The sequence below is a fragment of the Bison bison genome, unplaced genomic scaffold, assembly GCF_000754665.1.
Source record: "Bison bison bison isolate TAMUID 2011002044 unplaced genomic scaffold, Bison_UMD1.0 scf7180017864268, whole genome shotgun sequence".
Classification (NCBI taxonomy): domain Eukaryota; kingdom Metazoa; phylum Chordata; class Mammalia; order Artiodactyla; family Bovidae; genus Bison; species Bison bison.
Genome location: NW_011494840.1, coordinates 681763 through 704048, shown reverse-complemented (window position 1 = coordinate 704048; position 22286 = coordinate 681763). Strand labels below are relative to the sequence as shown.

The following is a 22286-nucleotide window of genomic DNA, read 5'->3' as shown; positions in this document are numbered from 1 at the left end:
CTTTCCATTCTCCCTGGAATACTATTTTCCACCAACTTTCCAAGTAGCACAATATCCTGGCTCTCTCCTCCACCATGGGCTGCTCGTATTGGTCTCTTTGACAGAATCATCCTCACCTCAGTAAATTCTAAATGTTGGTCGTTTTGGGCCTCAACTTTAGAGTCTCTCTATTACACTCAACTCTCATTTGGTCCATGGCTTTAAATACATATAAACTTACAGCCCCCATAATTCTATTCCCAGCTGGACCTATCTCTTGAACTCCAGAACATATCTAACTACCTGCTCAGCATCTTCACTAAGGTATCAATCTCCTTATCAAACTTAGATATTCCAAATCAACACCTGATATTCTCACTAATACCTGCTCTTTCCCCACGGTTTTTAATGTCTCTATAAATGGAGACTCTATGCTTCCAATTACACCAAAAATATTGGAATTGTGCATGATTCTTTCTCTCTTACACATAAAATTTCATTTGCTTTACTCCAAAAATATTATATCAGGATCTGATCACTTTGCACCACCTCCATCACTACAGGCTTGTTCTAACCCCAGACCATCCCTGCCAGAACTACTGTAGTAGTCTCTTAACAGCTCCTCTTAGTAAACAAAATTGACAAATCTCTAACCAGGATCACAAAGAAGAAAAGAAAGAAGACATAATTAAACAAAAAAGAAATGAAAAAGGAGACATAACAACCAATAACACAGAAATTCTAAAAGTTGTAAGAGTATTCTATGAACAGTTATTACCAACAAATTGAATCTAGAAGAAATGGACAAGTTCTAAAAACATAAAGCCGGACAAGACTAGGTCAAGAAGAAACAGATCATTTGAACAGATCTATCACTAGAAGTGAAATAGACTCTATAATAATAAAATACTCCAAGCAAACAAAAATCCAAGACCAGATGGCTTCACTGGGGAACCCTACCAAACATACAAAGAAGAACTTATACCTTCTCAAACTGTTCCAAGAAGTTAAAGAGGAGAGAACACTCCCAACCTCATTCTATGAGGCCACCATCACCCTGATACAAAACCAGACAAAGATGCTACCAAAAAAGGAAATTACAGGCCATTTTTTGATGAATATATTTACAAAAACAAAATATTTTGTTTTCCTCAACAAAATATTAAAAAATCAAGTCCAACAATACATAAAAAAAATCATATGCCATGATCAAGTTGGATTTGTTCTAGGGTCACAAGGATGAGTCAACATACACAAATCAATCAATGCAATGCACTACATTAACAAAACAAAGGATTAAAATAACACAATCATCTCAATAGAAGCAGAAAAGGCATTTGACAAAATTAAGCATCCATTCATGAAAAAAAATGTGTTTCAAATTTGGTACAGAGGGAACATATCTCAACATAATAAAGGCCATTTATGACAAGCTCACAGCCAACATAATACTCAAAAGCGCAAAGTTGAAAGCCTTCCTGTTGAATTCAGGAGCAAGTCAAGGATGACCACTCTCATGACTTTTATTCAACATATTACTGGAAGCCCTAGCCACAGCAATCAGACTAGAAAAAGAAATAAAAGGTATCTGAATAGGAAAGGAAGAAGCAAAACTGTCACTAGCTGCAGGGGACATAATACTCTGTATGCTGCTGCTGCTGCTGCTAAGTCACTTCAGTCATGTCCGACTCTGTGCGACCCCATAGATGGCAGCCCACCAGGCTCCCCCGTCCCTGGGATTCTCCAGGCAAGAACACTGGAGTAGGTTGCCATTTCCTTCTCCAATGCATGAAGTGAAAAGTGAAAGTGAAGTCACTCAGTTGTGTCTGACTCTAGCGACCCCATGGACTGCAGCCTACCAGGCTCCTCCGTCCATGGGATTTTCCAGGCAACAGTACTGGAGTGGGGTGCCATTGCCTTCTCCGGATACTCTGTATAGAGAACCCTAAAGTCTCTACACAAAATCTATTAGAGTTAAGAAATGAATTCAGCAAGGTAACAGGATATAAATTAATATACAGAAATCTTTTGTTTTTTACATTAATAATAAAATGTCTGAAAGAGGAAGTAAAAAAAATCCTGTTTAAAATTGCATCAAAAGGAAAAATACCCAAGAATAAACTTAAACCAAGAAGGTGAAAGAGCTATACTCTTAAAATTATAAAACACTGATAAGGAAATTGAAGGTCATACAAAGAAATGGAAAGATATCCCAAGCTCTTGGATTGGAAGAATTAATATTGTTAAAATAGCCATACTACCCAAAGCAATCCACAGGTTTAATGCAATCCCTATCAAAATACCCATGACATTGTTCATGGAACTAAAACAAATAATCCTAAAATTTATACAGAACCATAAAAGACACAGAATTGCTAAGTCAGTCTTGAAAATAGAAAATAGAAAATAGAACAAAGTTGGAGATATAACCCATCCAGACTTCAGACTATATTACAAAGCTACAGTAATCAAAACGGCGTTGTATTGGCACAAAGACAAACACATAGCTCAGTGTAACAGAATAGTGAGCCTGGAAATAAACCAGTCAATAAGCTGTTAATCTACAACAAAGAATGTAAGAATGCGGTGGAGAAAGCACAGTATTTTCAACAAGCAGTGCTGGGAAAGTTGGACAGCCACATAAGCATCAATGAAATTAGAATATTCCCTCATACCATATACAAAAAACTTAAGATAGTTTAAAGACCTAAATATAATACCTGAAACCATAACATGGTTTCTCTAGAAGAGAAAATAAGCAAAATATTCTTTGACAAAAATCATAACAATATTTGCTTAGATCAGCCTCCCAAGGCAAAAGAAATGAAGGCAAAAGAAAACAAATGGGACCTAATCAAACTTACAAGCTTTTGCACAGAAAGAAAACCACCAACATAAAATGAAAAGACAAACTAGAAATTGGGAAAGAACATTGGCAAAGACTGCAACTTACAAGAGATTAATATCCAAAATATACAAACAGCTCATGTAACTCAATATGGAAAAAACAAGCAATCCAATCAAACAATGAGTTGGTCTACTCAGGTCTAACATTTTTCCAAAGAAAACACACAGATGGCCAACAGGCACAGGAAAAGATGCTCAATGCCACTAATTATTCAGATCAGATTAGATCAGATCAGTCGCTCTTGTCCGACTCTTTGCAACCCCATGAATCGCAGCACGCCAGGCCTCCCTGTCCATCACCAACTCCCAGAGTTCACTCAGACTCATGTCCATCGAGCCAATGATGCCATCCAGCCATCTCATCCTCTGTTGTCCCCTTCTCCTCTTGCCCCCAATCCCTCCCAGCATCAGAGTCTTTTCCAATGAGTCAACTCTTTGTATGAGGTGGCCAAAGTACTGGAGTTTCAGCTTTAGCATCATTCCCTCCAAAGAAATCCCAGGGCTGATCTCCTTCAGAATGGACTGGTTGGATCTCCTTGCAGTCCAAGGGACTCTCAAGAGTCTTCTCCAACACCACAATTCAAAAGCATCAATTCTTTGGTGCTCAACCTTCTTCACAGTCCAACTCTCACATCCATACATGACCACAGGAAAAACCATAGCCTTGACTAGATGAATCTTTGTTGGCAAAGTAATGTCTCTGCTTTTGAATATGCTATCTAGGTTGGTCATAACTTTCCTTCCAAGGAGTAAGCATCTTTTAATTTCATGGCTGCAGTCACCATCTGCAGTGATTTTGGAGCCCAGAAAAATAAAGTCTGACACTAATTATTAGGGAAATGCAAACCAAAACTGCAATTAGATATCACTTCACACTGGTCAGACTGACCATCACCAACCAAAAAGTCTACAAGTAATATATGCTGGATAGGGTGTGCAGAAAAGAGAATTCTTCTACATTGTTGGTAGGAATGTAAAGTGGCTCAATCACTAAGGAAAACAGTATGGAGTTTCCTTTGAAAAAGCAAAAATAGACCTACCATATGATCCAGCAATCCCACTCCTGGGTATATACGCAGAAAAAAAATGTAAAGCCAATGTTCCTAGCAGCACTATTTACAATAGCCAAGATGTGGAAACAATTCAAGTGCCCATCAACAGACAATTGACTTAAGAAGATGTGGTACACACACACACACAATAGAATTTTAGCCACAAAAAAAGAATAAGATTTTGCATTTGTATCAATGTGGATGGGCCTACAGAATGTTATGCTTTAGAAGTAAGTCAGACAGAGAAAGACAAATATAGCTTTTATGTGGAATCTAAAAAATAATACAAGTGAAAGTGAAAGTTGCTCACTTGTGTCCAACTCTTTGCAGCCCCATGGACTATACAGTCCATGGAATTCTCCAGGCCAGAATACTGGAGCGGGTAGCCTGTCCCTTCTCCAGCGAATCTCCCCAACCCAGGAATCAAACTGGGGTCTCTTGCATTGCAGGTGGATTCTTTACCAACTGAGCTATCAGGGAAGCCCACAAACTACTATACATAAAGTAGATAAGCAACAAGGATTTACTGTATAGCACAGGGAATTACATCCAACATCTCATAATAACCTATAGAGGAAAAAAGACTATCGCAAAAAAGACTGACTCATTATACTGCACCCTTGAAACTAATGCAATATAGCAAATCAACAATACTTCAAAAAAAGGATCTCCTCCTAAGAAGCCCCTAAATGCCCTGTCCTTTTCTCCCCCTACAATACGTTGTCAAAATTCAGCCAAAGAGATGTTTTAAAAAGAAGAAAACACGTTGTTTATCTATTTGAAATCATCTGCCAGCTCTCCATCTCACACGTGGCCAGAAAGCCGGCGTGTTGACCTGCTCCCCACTCTCGTGTCTGGTCCCTCTCCAGCCTCAGGGCCGGCTTCTCTCCATCTCACCCCAGACACACTGGTGTCCAGGCTTGCTTCAGACAGAGAGGAGAACACCAACACCAGGTTTTTAACTCATTCCCTCTTCTTGAAATCCTCCTTCCCTACACCACATATACATGCTCACTCCCCCAGCTCCTTCAGGTTTCTACTAAATGTTTTGGGTTTTTTTTCCCTCAGGAGGTCCTCTCTCCAAGCACTCCAATTTTCTTCTTTTTTCTCCATAGCATCTATGACCACCTGGTGATAATATAAATCTCCTCATTTACTCACCTATCTCTGTCTCCTCTCCCTAGGATGAGTGCAAGCACCACTGTAGCTTCAATTTCTGTCTGTAACTTAGCAGATGTTTAATAAGTAGTTGTTGAATATTAAATGTACACATAGATATTGATAAAAAATGAAGAAAGAATTGATAGTATTTGCCTTCTGGTTTGATTACAGCTTAGGGAAAGCCTCTTCCCCTGCCTGGGTTTCAAGTCTTTCAAGTATAAACTGAGAGGTTTGAACTACATAGACTTAGTTTTGTATATCTTTGAAAGACCAGGATTCTATGGAAACCAGGTTGTAACCTAAGAAACTAACCACACAGAGACTGACATGAAGGGAAGTAAAAATGCCATTGAATTAATCTCTTGCCTTCTAGCCACCCGGAAGACATGACAAAGATTTCTGTATGTTCTTAGTCTGTATACATTTTAAGAAAAATAGAAATACTAATAACACTGATTGTTAGTTGCAACAGTCTGGGCATAGCTGAGGCCAATAAAAATTTTCATATTTTCAATTTTCCATTGAAAGCAAGTTTGGCCATCATTTAGGTTTTACTCTAGTTATCCTTAGCACCTGCGCCCATCATGGCTTCTCCTCTGCAAGCAGCTGTTTTTTCTGTGTGTTCCTCTTGTTTCATTGCCACCTAGTGGAAAATCTAGCTGATGTTGTTAATGTGGTCTACAGTGTAGCAGGCTTTATCTCGAAAAACTTGACAGCATTCAAAAATATTCTCATCAAATCACAACACCAAAGAGTTATAAAAAGTATTTTGATGTTGAAGCTGAAACTCCAATACTTTGGCCACCTGACGTGAAGAGCTGACTTATTTGAAAAGACCCTGATGTTTGAAAAGATTGAAGGCGGGAGGAGAAGGGAATGACAGAGAATGAGGTGGCTGGATGGCATCACTGACTCAATGGACATGAGTTTGGGTGGACTCTGGGAGTTGCTGATGGACAGGGAGGCCTGGCGTGCTGCAGTCCATGGGGTTGCAAAGAGTCGGACACGACTGAGCGACTCGACTGAACTGAACTGATGGACATGTACAGGTAACAGTATCATTTCTCTTGTATTTAATACTTTCAATTGAAAGAGGATTTTTAAAAAGTACCTGTCAAAAGCAACATAATAAGAAAACTTAATAGCTTAGATATTTTGTACAGTAGATATCATGCATTTCTTAAATCACTAAAAACAAAACTTTCCTATAATATTTTCAAACACCAGAAATGATATTAATCACAACCTCATAGTTTATCTTTCCCATGTTATCATTCATGAAGCTCTGTTTGTTTTTACAGTTGGGAAGTTAGTATGATTTAATTCTGTGGGGTAGAGAGAAGGATGTGGCTTCTGCATCACGAGTTTTGCTAATCATATTTTCTATGAATTTAACAAAAGTAACATAGTGCAACCCATTTGAAATATACTTTTAAAAGCATTGTATCTGTCTGATTAATCATATTTTCTGCATTGGTTTATTCAAAACATGCATAAAATAAAGGATTTGAATCATGTATTTATAAAGCCATATATACTTTCATCCTTTGGGCTTTCATCATTTGGGCTTTCAAATAAGCCCAAACCCCTAGTGCACATCCTGAAAAGGTAGAAAAGCTAACTTTGTTTTCTAATAGAGCTGTGCCAAATAACTCTCCTGGGCAATCTTGCTGACAAGAAACAATAAAGAACCTGCCATAAAATCACATGCTTTTATGGTATGATGCCAGGAAACTGAGCTTTGCAGCGAAATAAATGGCACCAACCTAAAATATGGGCACAAAGGCAAATAGAAAATATGGAATTTATTGCTATGAAATCAAACTAACCATGTATTATAGCAGTACATTGGGAAAAATATAAACGCTCTGAGCCCACTAAATAACCATGAATGATGTGAAGGCGTTTGAGTTGTTGTGCATGTGAGCAGCTGTCTTGAAACCTCCTGAAATTGGTTCCCTTTTCCAATTTAGAAAAGAGAAAGAGACAAAAGTTGGGCTAGATTGGGAGAAATCACAAACAAGAGCAATATAAACGAGTCTCTTAGCTTCAGCGCTCCATCAAATGTCATTTTCCACTGCATTTTCATTATGCAGTTCCGAGGGCTACCTTTTGACATCAATTAATACCTTTAGAAGGAATGTTTGCTTTTCTAAAGAAAATCAAGTGCTGATCCTGAAAAAAGTATTCAATTCATGTAGAGTGTCAAAGATTAGAAGGAATCCAATTTCATGAAGAAAAATGCAAAAATACTCTGCAACTTGTCGCTTTCATGCTATTGGCACATTTCATTTTAATTTAAAATTTCTCACAAGTAATACTGAATATTTGCTGTCTCCAATCAAGAGGGAAGTGCCCCAGCAGTTCATGTCTCCTACCCCTCCGAATACTCAGATAGCACCATTCACCACTGCAAGTCTTCCAAGGGACCAGTAATTGCCAGCAACTTCAGATTACAGCCTAAGGGGGCAGATCACAGACCACAAACTAAAATAAAAACAAGAGTATAGGGACAACTCATTTGGGTTTGTCTGGAGACTCGCATGAGTATTTGACTATTAGTCTAGAAAAGTGAGGAGGAGTGAGGGGAAATCAATGAAGCTAGAAAAGAGGAGAGTTCATAAACACAGAAATTCCCATATGAGAGTCCCTTTCCCTAGAACACTGGATTTATCTCATCCTGGATAAGTCTGTTCACCCCCGAATTCCTCTCACAGGCCCCTCCCCTAGGAAACAGCCGTGGACTTGACTCCTGTGCCTGCCTGCCCTGATGTGAGTGAGGAGACTGTCCCTTCGTCCACTTTCCTGGTCCTAGTCGGGTTCCATTATCATTGCTCACCCGTCTCAGCCACTCAGCCCTCAGGACCTGGGAGAAGGAGACCTGTGGCTTGCAGCTCGTGCGCCCAGGATAGAGGCACACAGAGAGAGCTCACTAAGTGATCACAAGTGCCACCGATGTCTGAGGACATGTTTCCACTGTGTAAACTTCCTTCTTTTAGAAAAGAGTCTTATCTGTCCTGCAAAGAAGATTCTAAAAAACTTACGCAAATCACAAATACCTTCCAAAATGAAAATGATGATATCCTTTATAAAGAATGATATGTGGTTACACATATTTCTATTTTTCTCAAAAGGGAAGTTAGTTGGCACAGAGAAAATAGGGAAGACTAGGAATTTTATGCCCAACACTGTTTTTCACAGGCCAAGAAATCTACGTGAGATTGTGTCTTCAACTGAAAAAATGGAGCTAATCCTATCTGTGCTTGCTATCTTATGAAATTGTTGAAAGGATAAAGTAAGTTAATAAGAGAAAATAAAGCACTTCTAAAACTTTAAATTGGTATATTAGGGGTATGAAGATGCTAAAAAGACAAAAATAGGGTTTACTTATGTAGAATCTTCTACTTCTTTGTCTTGTACAGGGTAAAAATTGAGGAATACATTTTGGTGACAACTTTGGGCTTCCCAAGTGGCTCAGATAGTAAACTGTCTGCCTGCAACGCAGGAGACCCAGGTTCGATCCCTGGGTCAGGAGGATCCCCTGGAGAAGGAAATGGCAACCCACTCCAGTATTCTGGCCTGGAAAATTCCATGGACGGAGGAGCTGGTAGGCTACAGTCCATGGGGTCACAAAGAGTCGGACACGACTGAGTGACTTCACTTTCACTTTTGAAGTTGAGATTGTCACTGCCTATCCTTGGGTGTAAGTAGGGTTTGGAGGGCCTATAACCTTGATCTATTTTAGTCACAACATCACATCATCAAATACGGGACTTAAATGCGACTTTAGGCTCAAGTCTCTTTTGTGGTTCCTTGTGATGGAGTCAGAATTCAATATGAAAGGAAAAAATTGTTCATGCCTGTTGCAAACACTTTTAACATGGACAGTGTGCTGATTCTGAAAAGCTCCTTGGTGGACCAAAAGCAAACGTAACTCCAGCTGCCAGGTATTTTGTTGCATTCCTGCACATGGCAGAATAAAATCAAAGACAGCTGGTCCTAACTGTTGTCCACCATGATGTGAGACTATACTTGGCGGATAACCCACAGTTAGCTGTGACTGGCTAGACTATAACATAATTAATAAATACTATGACTTTACTGCTGTGGCCATTAGACAGCTTAATAGCTTCCTAGCATGTAGAGTTCAGAATTATAATGATGACATATTTTTTCAAGAACGGTGAGTTAAACCAATTATACAAGTGCTTGATTGACATTCATCACAGTGAGGATGTACTCTAAAGTCTCCTTCCCCTCACTCATGGTCCAGAGTGACACAAACATGGCAGAGGCTGTGTTGTCTGAAGGCCACCCCAGTGCCATTGCAAAGATCTTGCTGCACAAAATTTCAAGAGGGTGCACCGGTGGTCCCATTGGCTTTCTAACCCAGCCACTTGAGGTGTGATAACTCATTAGCTGGAGAAATACTTGCTCGAGTGTCTACAAGCCAGAGCGGTAATGTGGCAGTTATAAATTGCTTCCTGTCCATCACAGAATATAGAAATTTCACACTACCCTTCACACTAATCACAATTCTTCCCTTGAAAATAGGTTATTTGAACAATTCCATTACTGAGATGCCCGCTAACCTTTCCTTCTTTGGAGAAGCGTGCAGGAACCATTCAGAATCATTGTGTCACCCCTTGCTACACTCCACGATATGAGTTCTGTGACTAGAATTTAACAACTCTGTACCAGAGAGAGAGCAGAGAGTGTAGAGGATCAAGCACTTATTTATTGAGCTCTAAATTCTTTAGTTTTTTCCAGAAGATCACTTGCCCTGTAAGATTTAGTTTTTAAATTTCTGTAATATTATATAATATCCTTTTAAAGGATAACTCAGTGCAAGTTTAACAATTCAAAATGATAGAACTATATGGTACTAGTTGGCACAAGTTTACATGTCTTTATGTAATCCCTTATCTTTATGTCCATAGGTCTCTATGGCAAAATCACAAACAGAGCTCTAAACTCCTTTGCTTTCATAATATGTCAAGCAAGACTTGACCACTTCTAAATAAAGAAATATTGTGCCATCTACTGGAGAAGGAAATGGCAACCCACTCCAGTGTTCTTGCCTGGAGAATCCCAGTGACGGGGGAGCCTGGTGGGCTGCCGTCTATGTGGTCGCAGAGTCGGACACGACTGAAGCAACTTAGCAGTGCCATCTAGATCATTTCTACATCTTCTGGGTCAGATACCATATGACTTCCTAACCTCACCTCTCACATGCTGCAATTACTATCTCTGCCCCCTCTACGCCCCCTCACACACATACTCACATTTTTACATGTACACTTCATCCCAACCATCCGGGCTCCTGATCTGTGAACATGGTTTATTTCCTATCTCTTTTTCCTTTCATTCTTTTGCTCTCAGCTAGAATGCACTTTCTCCTCTTCTTTTACCAATTCAAATCCTTCCATGTCAAGCTCCATTGCTTCTGAGAAGAATGGGATTCTTGATTAACTAAATTTACCATTCATCTTAACCTTACTTTGAATATGGCCATTGGTTATTTATACATAATATGTATCACACCAGTGTGGGTTTTTGCAGGTTGCCTCAGAGGATTCTGGGTGCTCCAGGTGGTCATGTAGCATCTTCCAAGTAGGCTTTCAACTACTCGGGACCAGGAGCTGTCTACTCAACTGGCTCTGCTTCCCCATTCCATGCTACACTCAAAAGAGGCATTAAAGACGTTCTAAAAAACTGATTGAAAAACCTTTTAAAAGTGAATAACTGCCCATTGTTTAAGATATCTGGGTGATTTTTAAAGATGCTGAGGTCTTAATTTTTACCATTCTGGATTCATCTTAATGTCCCTTAGTGTATGGCTGTATACTTACCGGAACAGAAACTTGAGGATTATCCACGAGTTTTCCCAGCACAGCAAAGCCATCGACATCGATTTGACCTCTTGGCTTTATAGGTAAGGACTCAATCCTGTTGCAGTCAACGAAAAGAGTCGCACTGCTCCTTTCCACGCCAATCATGATCTTATGCCACTGGGAATCGAACAAGGAGGGCAAATTCGAAAAGGCTGCAGTTTGGAGACTTCCATCCAGCCCCTTGTATGAAAATGAAACAGATTTTGTTTGGCCATTAATCTTCACGCCAACTTGCTCCTTCCCTGAGGAATCCTGAATCTGCCAAATGCTCCAGTGCTTTTCAAGTGTGCTTCCAGTCATCCGAAAAGTGGTTAGAAAGGAGTATTCTTCAGGCAGCCCATTGGGATATAAATGCCTGAGTAAAATTGTAAGACAGTAAATATAACTCTTGTTTTTTGTATTCAGGTGTATTACCATATTTCCTAATTATGCTATTTTAGATTCCAGACCTACGGAAACACCACAGTGTGAAATCCATGTGCTAGCTGTTCTTTCATGACTGTTCATAAAGACCTTTACTGAAGTCCATTCATGTGCATTAAAGTTCCATCTTAAAATACACATTAAATACAAAACTCCCTCATAGCTAAGAAAGGTCCCCAAATGCCACATAATTTCAACAGTGTTACTATTTATGCTACCTAAAGAGCTACTGTTCAGCAATCCCACCTCAAAAACACATTCTGCCAAAAAACACATTCTTGCAAAGTTCTTGGCCACATTCTTCCACAAATGACAGAAGAGAACATTTGAAATCCAAATCAGCTCTACCAATTTACATGTTTAATTAAAGCAGGTTCTTAAAATTGTATTTTGATGTAACATGTTAAGATTATTTGTTATTTTCATAATTGGATCTTCTCCTCCCCAAATACAACCTAGACTCACATAAGCATTTTGAATATCGGTCACTTGCAGATGTGAGATCAGTCCCTTCACACTCAGCATGTTTGTCTTTTCCAGGATCTTCAAAGTATGAAGTTAAAGTGACAGCTGGTTGCTTGTCAGTGGACATGGGACAAGGGAAATGTGACCAGTTCTTACTTCTCTATTGCAACCCAGTTGTTCCCCAATCTGCCAGTTAAAACGGTGACCCCTTCCTAATTTACTGCTTTAAGTGGCAGCAATAAGACGTCAGTGTCCCTCCTGCACCCTCCTCATCTTTGGAGGCAGCCCTCTGGAGCAGCATCAGCTACTTGGGTGGTCTTCTCTTGAAACCAAGCGGCTCAAAGCAGAAGACCACACTTTTAAAAATCAGGACCTAGTAACTGTAAATATCACCTTCACATCTCTATCTTCAAGGTTGTATCATTCTACTTTCCTCCTCATAAGCATAGAGAAATTATTAAGCGAAGGATAAATCTTAGGAAAAGTGAAGTCGCTCAGTCATGTCCGACTCTTTGCAACCCCATGGACTATAGCCTACCACGCTCCTCTGTCCATGGGATTTTCCAGGCAAGAGTACTGGAGTGGGTTGTCATTTCCTTCTCCAGAGGATCTTCCCAACCCAGGGACTGAACCCAGGTCTCCTGCATTGTAGGCCGACGCCTTATCATCTGAGCCACCAGGGAAGTTTAGGTAAACTAGATGCCAATTAATTTTGTTTGACATTGCTTAAAACAGTTATGGACCAGGACCCAAAGCCTCAGATAACCTTCCTTCAGATCATACTCCAGTTTATAGTCCTCGTCTGTGTAAAGAAGCCTTCCAAGTGGCTCAGACGGTAAAGCGTCTGTCTACAATGTGGGAGACTGGGGTTCGATCCCTGTGTTGGGAAGATCCCCTGGAGAAGGAAATGGCAATCCACTCCAGTACTATTTTCCAGTACTGGAAAATCCCACGGACAGAGGAGCCTGGTAGGCTACAGTCCATGGGGTCGCAAAGAGTTGGACATCACTAAGCAACTTCATTTTCACTTTTCACTTTCTGTTTAAAGAAGAAAAGATAAGAAGAAATATCTAAGTGGATAGTGGTTTATTTATTACAAACTAATATGGTGGTGGTCATGGTCATTTAGTCGCTAAATCATGTCTGACTCCTGCGACCCCATGGATGGTAGCCTGCCAGGCTCTTTTGTCCATGGGATTTTCCAGGCAAGAATACTGGAGTGGGTTGCCAATTCCTTCTCTGGGGGAATCTTTCCAACTCAGGGATCGAACCCAGGTCTCCTGCATTGCAGGCAGATTGTTTTCCCATTGAACCACCTGGAAAGCCCCAACACATATAAATGTATTGTGTTGCCATATGTGCAATGCCAGTTACATTAAGATATATTGTTGGGGTCAGAAATTCCTAAACCAAAACATACCTCAGTTCCAAGAATATTTAGCTATAAGTGAAAATATTCAACTTGCTATGATTTTCTGTCTTTAGCTATAAAATGTTATCATCTTTATTATAGCATAAGCAAACATATAACTTCTTTCACTTCAAATATTTTTGCAAATCTTCAATAAAATGGGTCAACTAAGTCTACAAATGTCATTGTTTTGTTAGTTTTATGAAACTAACAAAAATTGGAAAATTTTCTTTTGAGTACTCTTATCATCCAAGTACTTCTTTTAGCCATTGTTTTCTAACATGACTGGCTTTTATTCATAAGACTGGGTGGATTTCCTTTGCAGCTTTTATTTTTAACTGGTCACTGGTGATGCTTATTATTCTCTTTGAAAATCTTTCAATTCTCTACATATATTTTATATCTGTCATGTGCATGGGAGGTTTAAACATGTACATTTAAAAAGATTCACTTTGGAGCTAAAGAGGAAAAAACGTATACAGCAACTATTTACTATCCTATGTTCCCCAGATGGGGATGTTTAACATACATATTTCAATATTTTTTAATATAAGTTATTTCCCTTAAGATTTTTCAGACTGTACCTATTCCAGAGAGCCCTCTAAACTAAGAGGTTCACTAATGACAGTTTAAGATACTGCTTACTGTGTAATTATAAAATCTTACAGAACATTATACATCTCATTTAACCAACTAAATTAGTTTAGAACTAGGAGATACATTTTTAAAGTTTTATTCAATGATGAAATTTGGCATTTTTGCAATTTAAATTACAGATATAGTCTTTTGAGTATTCTTTTCAATAATTGATGTGAATTTAACTGGATACTTAAAGAATTGGTGCAGGTAGTTAAAAATAGTTATTGTTGAGGTGTGAGGTTTTCCAAGAAAAAGGATAAACCCTAGTGTTTTGTCTCCTCTTACTTAAACCATTAATTTCCTAGGCTTTTAAAAAACTATATGTGTCACCTATTATTTGTTTAAAGATGTACTGGGGAAGGCTGTAGAGTTTCATCAGAGAAAACAACTCTATTTGTTTTGATTCTAGAAGTCACAGTAACTTCTTCACATGACTCCTTTGCAAAAGACATTAGGAGGTTAATTGAGGGATGTCTCCCAATTTGTGCTTCATCAGATTTTTCCTGCTAAATAAGCAAAGAGATTATGTTGAAGGTAGGATATGATAAAATGTCTTTATTTACTTCTGACTTGGTCAAGTTGTTTTCTTTTTTTTTAAATGGGAGGTTGTTGGGGTCACTAGAAAACCATTTATGCACATTAAATCAAGAGTATCCAACTCTCTCTCTCTCCATATATGTGAATATAATATGTGTGTATACAATATAATCAAGATCGTCATGTTATTAATCTTTCAAACTAAGTTAATGCATTAAAAGGAAAGAGGAGAAACATGATGAGAAGAGAAAACTCCTTTTAGTGTTCAGATTGGTTATATACGTACATGTACTTGTATGTACCTAAGACCATTTAAAAGTTCTCACAAGTCTAATTCATAGAACAGTTAGTCCCATTGTCTTTTTTGGATACTTAAGATTCTGTTCTTGAAAATATGCTATGCATGTCGATAAGCAAACTTGACAGCATACATAATTTAAAAGAGACTGAATCTATAAATGATTAATTTCATTATGTTACAATCTGCACAGAATATCTTAAGAGGAGAATCATACAGTTTGAATAAAAGATAAGAAGTCCTTGGACCATGGAACATTTGTTTATGACTTTAACCCATGAAAAGCTAAAAATTGTATTTGTTGCTGCAAACAAACACAACATATCTGAAGCACGAGATGAGAATGTAAAACTCTTATGCCTAAAATAAAGAATTAAAAGCATCAAAATTATGTGGTTATGAATATTTTTAAAAATTGAAAAGATAAATAACCACAAATTATGATTCTATCATGTTAGCTCCATGCGCTATAATCTTCCTCCCACGAAGATCAGCCTATATTCTCCAGCACAGAAATCCCCTTAAAAGTCAAGATGGTCTACTGCATGCGTGGTTTGAGAACAATTCCAGTTTCTGCCTTTTTAAAGCAGGACTGCTTGGACTTTCCTGGTGGCTCAGATGGTAAAGCATCTGCCTACAATTCAGGAGACCTGGGTTTGATCCCTGGGTTGGAAAGATCCCCTGGAGAAGGAAATGGCACCCCACTCCAGTACGATTGCCTGGAAAATCCCATGGACAGAGGAGCCTGGTAGGCTAAGTCCATGGGGTCGCAAAGAGTCGGACACAACTGAGCGACTTCATTTGGTTGGTGCAGGGCAACTTAAGAAGAAAGAGTCCACTAAGGAAAAGGCCACATCAGCACCTCTGCCCTCTAGTGCTCTCCACTATTACAGCAACACTTCACCAATGCCCCTGTGCACCTGGCTCTCCTGGAGCCCTCTCAGTTTAGCAATATTTACTCTTCATGGCAACCAGTGGCATTGCTAGTGTTATTCCTAATTCTAACCTATGGGAACTGGGTCAAAGACAGTTTAAGAAACTTGCCCAAGGGGCTCCATCCATCTCAGCCCTGGTTCTCCTCCTTCCCTTTTTTTTTTCTCCTACTCTCTTCTTCTACTTCCTTCCTCCTTCTTCCTTAATACGTAAAACAAGAGCCTTTAGTCTTTGTGGGGACAGGGAGTCAGAATGATAGAGACTATGGGACATTAGTTGTAGCCTATGAAAAATATTTTGTGACCACTTTAGGTGCTTAAATAAAAACAAGAAAGACAAGCGGGAGGAAGGAAGGCTGCGTGGCCTCCACCTCTGAACTTAGAGTTAATGACAGTCCAGACAGTACCTTAAATTTAGAGAAGAAAGGTCAGCATTAGGGTCTGGTGTCATGTTCAATTATTTTATTAAAGAAATAAAAACCAGAGTATTCTAAACTTATTTAAGAATACATCCAGCTCTTCTGTACGTGAAAAGAAAATATATGAAAAATCCAAATGTTAATCTTTCCAAAGGCAACTGGTTTCCAGGGTCACTATGGGGGGTAGTGGTTAAAGGCACAGCCCCTGAATCAACTCTGCCTGGATTTCAATCCTCTCAGCACCGCCTCACCCTGTGACGTTATGCAAGCAACTTCAACTCTCTGGTCTCAGTTTGCTCTTCCATGAAATATGGATAAAAATGTCCCCACCACAAAATTATAATAAGGATGCTATTTAGTGTTGATTAGTAAATCTAGAAAAAGAGCTTATACAGTGTACTATTATTGTTTTATAAAATATAATATGTTCAAAACACGAATTTCTATATGCAATCTGGAACTATATCAGACTATTCTAATTTTACCAAAATTTTCATTATTATTAACACTTAGCATTTCTATGATATTCTTTTGCTGTTCTAATTAGTCATTATTTACCTTTACATCTTAGTTTCTATTGATGTCTTAATTTTCTTGTTCATATACTAAAGAAATCTTAACCACATTTTTTACCTAAAACATTCATTCAGCATCAACATCACATTTAAGGTATTTAGGTAATATAAAGCTGAAAACCCTGAAGCTCATTCATAACAATGTCATGACTCAATACCTACACATGCATTAAAACATCTTGGTTATAAATGATTTAAAGAAGAAAAAGCTTAGCTCCATCGAAGGAGATATAGGATTTTTTAAAGTATTATCACTGCCATTGTTTCTCTTATCATTATTCTAGTTTTAGTTTTGTCTGGGTCCTGCCAGGAGCCAAGCATTGGATGTGTGGATCTATTTCAGCACCGGGATACTTGAACAGCTCCATTGTGAGCCTTCTAACCACTGGGTGGTTTCTAGTTAAATTTATGCTTAACCCCTGGCACTTTTCACAGAGGGTCCTTTCAGGCAAAAACCAGACAAATTATAGAAAAACAGAGAGCAAAGTAATAAGAACATGTCCTGAATCAATGTATAATAGTCTCAGTGATTTTTTTTCCTGGAATGGAAAGTAAATTACACACTGAAAACATGAAAAGCATTCACATATTTGGGCACTAAAGATAGATAGGTAAATAAATTCCTTCATCTTTAAATAAAATCATGATCCAAGAAACATTGAGCTGGGAAAGACTCTCTAACATTGGATAGATTTTCATTTTTTAAACTGTGTTTGAAGCTAGTAACTAAATCAAGTATTTTTTTATATTACCTGGTTGGAATCCTGAAGTCTACATTATTTCCCAACTTGTAAGCCACCTGTAAGGCAGTTGATCCAACTACCCTCTGGATAGCCCTTCTGGATGCTGCTTTATCTATCTGGAACTGAGAAATCAAGTCAAATCCTACAGAAAGGGGACATAAGATAAAAGTAAAATGAGACTAGTTTCATTCCTCTCCAGAGCCTTTCCCAGTAAAAGATGTATCAGGTAGATTTGTAGAAAGCCTGCATTGTCAATATGATACACTGCTACTCACCTGGTAAATCATCTTGTCCAATCCTGACCTTTGGGCAGAGTTCATTTTCACCATTGGAATTTGAATTAACAGGGAACCCTGAAAAGGAGATAGCATGTCATCTTCCCTCAACCCCTACAGAGATCACAGGAATATACCAATAATAATAAGAGCTGAGCAACGACTTAAAGTGCAATATTATACTAAACAGCTTCATGTCCAGTAGTATATTTGGCTTTAACTCTACAACTCTGTGATTATAATTTATTCATATTCAACCCATCCTGGGTTGAAGACACAAAGTTGCTTTAATAACGTGTGTTGGGAAAATGTTCCCTTTGGGGAAGTTTGGAATTTGTTCTTTTTGGAACCACATCTGCATGATGTTCTGAATGGCACAGTGTCAGAACCCTATTTGGTTTGGGCTAGAATATATTGCTTTAAGCACCACAAATTTTAGAGATCCCGAGAGAATCCAGAGCCAATTCAATGATACTTCTGAAGAGTGGAGTTCTTAAGAATCTTTGTCAAGTAGAGGAAGGAGCTGAGGATTTCTCAGGATTCCCTAAGCCTACATAAATAGAGAGAATGTACTTGATTTCACTTGAGATCAAATAAGTGTTCCAACTAAAATAATACCAGCATCTTAGAATGGGGAAGAGTAGTGAGGAGAAGAAAAGAAATCATGTGAATTAAACCCTCAATCACAAGGAGGATGAAAAATCCTAGAATGAAATTTGGTGCTTCTTAGCAAGTAAAAGATTGTAGGGAGGGCCACTTTTTTCAACAACACAAAAGCCTTCTTGTAACTGTCCAAACCCAGTGTCCTTCTGAGACTCACCTGGTGACAGACACTTCCTAGATTTCAGAAAAAGCATTTTCCGGTTACATAGCTTTGGCCTGCAATTTCAGTCCATCAAACATACTCTTTACACCTCATCTGACCTCAGATTATTGGCTTCTATCTATTCATCCATCCACCCATCCATCTAACATTACCAACCACCATCTGAACCAGGTAGGTGCTGGGCTAGACACAGGTTAGGCTTCCTGCCCAACTGTGGTCACAGCCAAGACTTCTCCATATGCAGCACTGAACACGGCCATAAAATACACCGACAGCCAAAGCAGGATTGAAGGAGGGTGTGAAGGACCCTGGCTGTCTCACTCAACCACAGACCTGCCTAGTCCTTTCAGGGAACAAGTAGTATTTTGAAATCGAGAAACTGGGACCTCTTACTTGGACGACGCTTGACAGTCACTGATGCCCAGGTCCCCAGGAAACTGCATACAAAGAAGAGAACTGGAATTTTCCTAAAGAGGAGAGAAGAAAAATGTCTCAAACAGGAGTCCTTCCAGGTGGGGACTATGTCACGATTTTAAAAGTGGCACACCTGATGAATGCAGGTGACTGGTCCTCAGCCTAGTTTATTTTTTTCCCATTTTCTTTACTAAATTCAATTGAGAGAGTTCATGAATCCTCAATTTCCCAACTCCTATTCTAAAATGATCACGAGACTACTGGCTTTCCCTGTCTCGCTTTCTCCATACCTACCCGTCTTGCTGTTTCTACCCCTCTGTCTCTGTCTCTGCTTTCTTTTATCTTCCTTCTCTGCCTCTCCATTTTGGCAGCTGTCTCTCTTCTCTCTCGTTTTCACTCTTTTCTCCCTCTCTCGTCTCTCTCCATCTCCCTCCTCTCCCCTCCCTTCCCTCTCTCCTCCCCTGCTACCACTACTGTAAAAACACAGACCCCTGACTCTGAGCGCCCCCAGTCCAGTCTCCCCACCACTGCTTTCCATCTCAAAGTCTTACCATAAGCTCTTCATTTTCCCAACTGGCTTTCCTTCGTTGCCAACAGTCCCAATGAAGACGGGACTGTAGGGGAGTCAATACTCCCCAAGGCCCCTTCAGTGCCACCCCAGGGCTGAGTTCTGGGCCAGCCTTGGTCCCTCCTGCCCTTGTGAGGGCTAAAAGCAAAGGGAGTGGACCAGAGGCATCTGGTGCTACTTTAAGCCAAAGCAGAGGGAAGGGGTGGGGAGATGCCACCCAGTAAGGCCAGGCCTAGTCAGGGGTGTGTCCCCAAAGCTAACGAGGTTATACTGAAGGAGGGACTAGCAAGGGAACATTTGCTGAAAAGAAAAAAAAAAAAAAATCAGGATGTGGAGAAGTTCACAGGCAAGCTGCTATAAGGACACAGTGGAAACTTTGAGAACTGCTATAGGAATACAGTGGAAGCTTTTAGAGCAAAGTAGGGATGTGGGGGTTCACGGGGGCCCCGGTGCCCAGTCAACCTTGTTCTGAATCTCCGTTTGTTCTGACATGCTTCAGTTGTATGTCCTCCAGCAAATTAGTTAATACGTCTGTCACTCTGCTGCCTTAACTGCAAAACAAGATGAAAATAGTTACCCCCAAATAGTTGTTTAGAGAATTAAACTGGATAGCAAGCAGAGTCTTGCACCTGGTTCAGGAGAACCATCATTATTCCCAACATCGTTATCATTGATGTTAATATTGAGTCATTGTTATTGAGTTAATATTTCACCACGTGTTCCCCTCTACTGAAAGTACTTGAAGCCTGATAACATTTAGCGTTCGTGACATTATAAGGTAAGACTAACATTATTCCCACTTTAGAGGTGAGACAACTGAGGCACAGAAAATGAAGTAACTTATAACTTCAAAGTTGCACGGCTAATTTACTCAACACTTGTGAGCTCTCTGCACTTGTTGGCTAGAGAGCCTGATAAAATCTCAAGCCTCAGGTCTTATTTCTTCCTAAACTCTATGGTAACAATACGAGTTGAGCAGAATATTCTTGGAAATCAGTGACATCTTATGCTCTAAAAACAAGTTGAGTGCAAGTTACCGGGAACACAGATCTGGAGAGAGAGATTTCTATCAGTCCCGTGTCAGACATACCCACCTTCTCCCAGAACCTGAGCAGGTCAAGAGTGAGTCCCCACCCCATCCACTCAGGACGGTCCAGCCCAAACTCAAGGACTGTTAGGGACAGGGGATCTAAAAGTCCTAATGAGCCATGGTATCTAGCATGAAGTAGTTTTGCTTCCTCGACATTTCTTTAAGTTTCAAATAAACTAACTTTTTGTTTCACTGCAAAATAAGCAGTGTTTCTTCTTATGTTTTGTTTGTTCCCCTTGCCCCACCTCAAAAAAAAAAAAAAAATCCTTTCCTCTTCTGCCTCCCTCAGCTCACTGAAGGGTTTGGCTGAGGAAATGGGAGCTAGGCAAACTCCACCACCCATTTGCTTTCATTGCTTTTCTACTCGTGACCTACCTGTTGGAGTCCTGTCTCCCCACAGTGCTGGGACATCCATTTCCTCATGTTGTTTGGAGTTTTCCATGCATCCCTGTCATTCTCCTTCCATCTATCCAAGACGATTTCCCTGGACAGCCATTTTGGTTGAGTCACAGAATTACAGGTGGTCCTGCCTTAGCCTACTCTTAAAAGTCAACCAGGGCGTATCTTATCTAAATGGAGCAGTTTACTAGCCCAGAGAACTGACTCTCTAGATAAACCTCACTTAGTCTTTAGAGACATCAACAATGACTCACTCTTAAGTAAGAGTGTGTTCAGACTGAGGACAGAAAAAGTCTGCTGCGTAAGCTGGAGCCCTTGGCCTAGAAGAGCCCACATTTCCGTGAATAAATAAGGAGTGACATCAAGATGCAACCCAGTAAGTGCTGTTCCACAAATATGACAAACTGGGTCAGAGCGATCAAAGTGGGGGTTGCATTGTCACCGCCATTCTTAGAACAATGTAAAAAGCTTTTGAATGAGCCAAATGACATGATGAAATTATGCACTGGTTTCTAGTTATAAAAAGAACCTTCTATTGCACAGCATCTCAGTTAGAAAGCACAGAAATCCTCATCTCCATTACCTTCTGACTTCTGCTTCTAAAGGGCCATATGGGTCCCAATTCTCCTTTTAGTAACCTAATTATGCTCTGTGTAATTCAGGGGGCATATGCGTCCTATACAAAATCAGTGTTAGGTCTCCTTTATATGGCAGAAACCAACACAGACCAGGTTGTAATATCAGCTTTTATCTGCTGCCAATAAACTTTAAAATTGCTTTAATAAAATTCAGAGAAAATTATGATTAAAAAAGAATTGACCCTCTACTGGTAGGACATCAAAGGAGACATCTTGACATCCCAAAATCACACAAGGTAAGCCAACCCTAGATCCATAGGGAAACGGGCTTTCTCCAAAAGCACCCTCTCCACTGAAGTTATCTATTTGCTAAACAAGTCCTCTAATATATTACTCCAGGAAAGAACTGGCAGGTTTCCCCATGGAATTATGGTTTTTGAGAAATTCTTTTGTTAAGTGTTTTAGAAATCTCACCTCTGCTTTTGCTCCTGCCCCATCTCACTTTGAAGAATCTTCTATAGCTGGGATCTGAAGGTAAACTTTTAATAAAAAGATAAAAGAATAGAGAAGAAAATGGGTTTGCTTGTAAGTGGTTTGGTGTATTTCCAGCATGGCAGTTTTATTTAAGATGGTGAAGAGCAAGCAACTACTCTATTAAGAAAAACATGTAAATCCAGAGAAAAAATATATTTTAAAATATA

General features: G+C 39.4%; 1 protein-coding gene across 1 annotated transcript in view; it reads right to left on the bottom strand.

The window, feature by feature from the left end:
- COL9A1 (collagen, type IX, alpha 1) overlaps positions 1 to 19524 on the bottom strand; it is a 90499-nt gene extending 70975 nt beyond the window's left edge. The window contains 5 exon segments of the mRNA XM_010848501.1: positions 10952 to 11348; positions 17445 to 17577; positions 17711 to 17788; positions 18930 to 19003; positions 19502 to 19524. Of these exon segments, the coding sequence (XP_010846803.1) occupies positions 10952 to 11348; positions 17445 to 17577; positions 17711 to 17788; positions 18930 to 19003; positions 19502 to 19515 (696 nt within the window). The 5' untranslated portion in view covers positions 19516 to 19524.
- Between the last annotated feature and the right edge of the window lie 2762 nt (positions 19525 to 22286).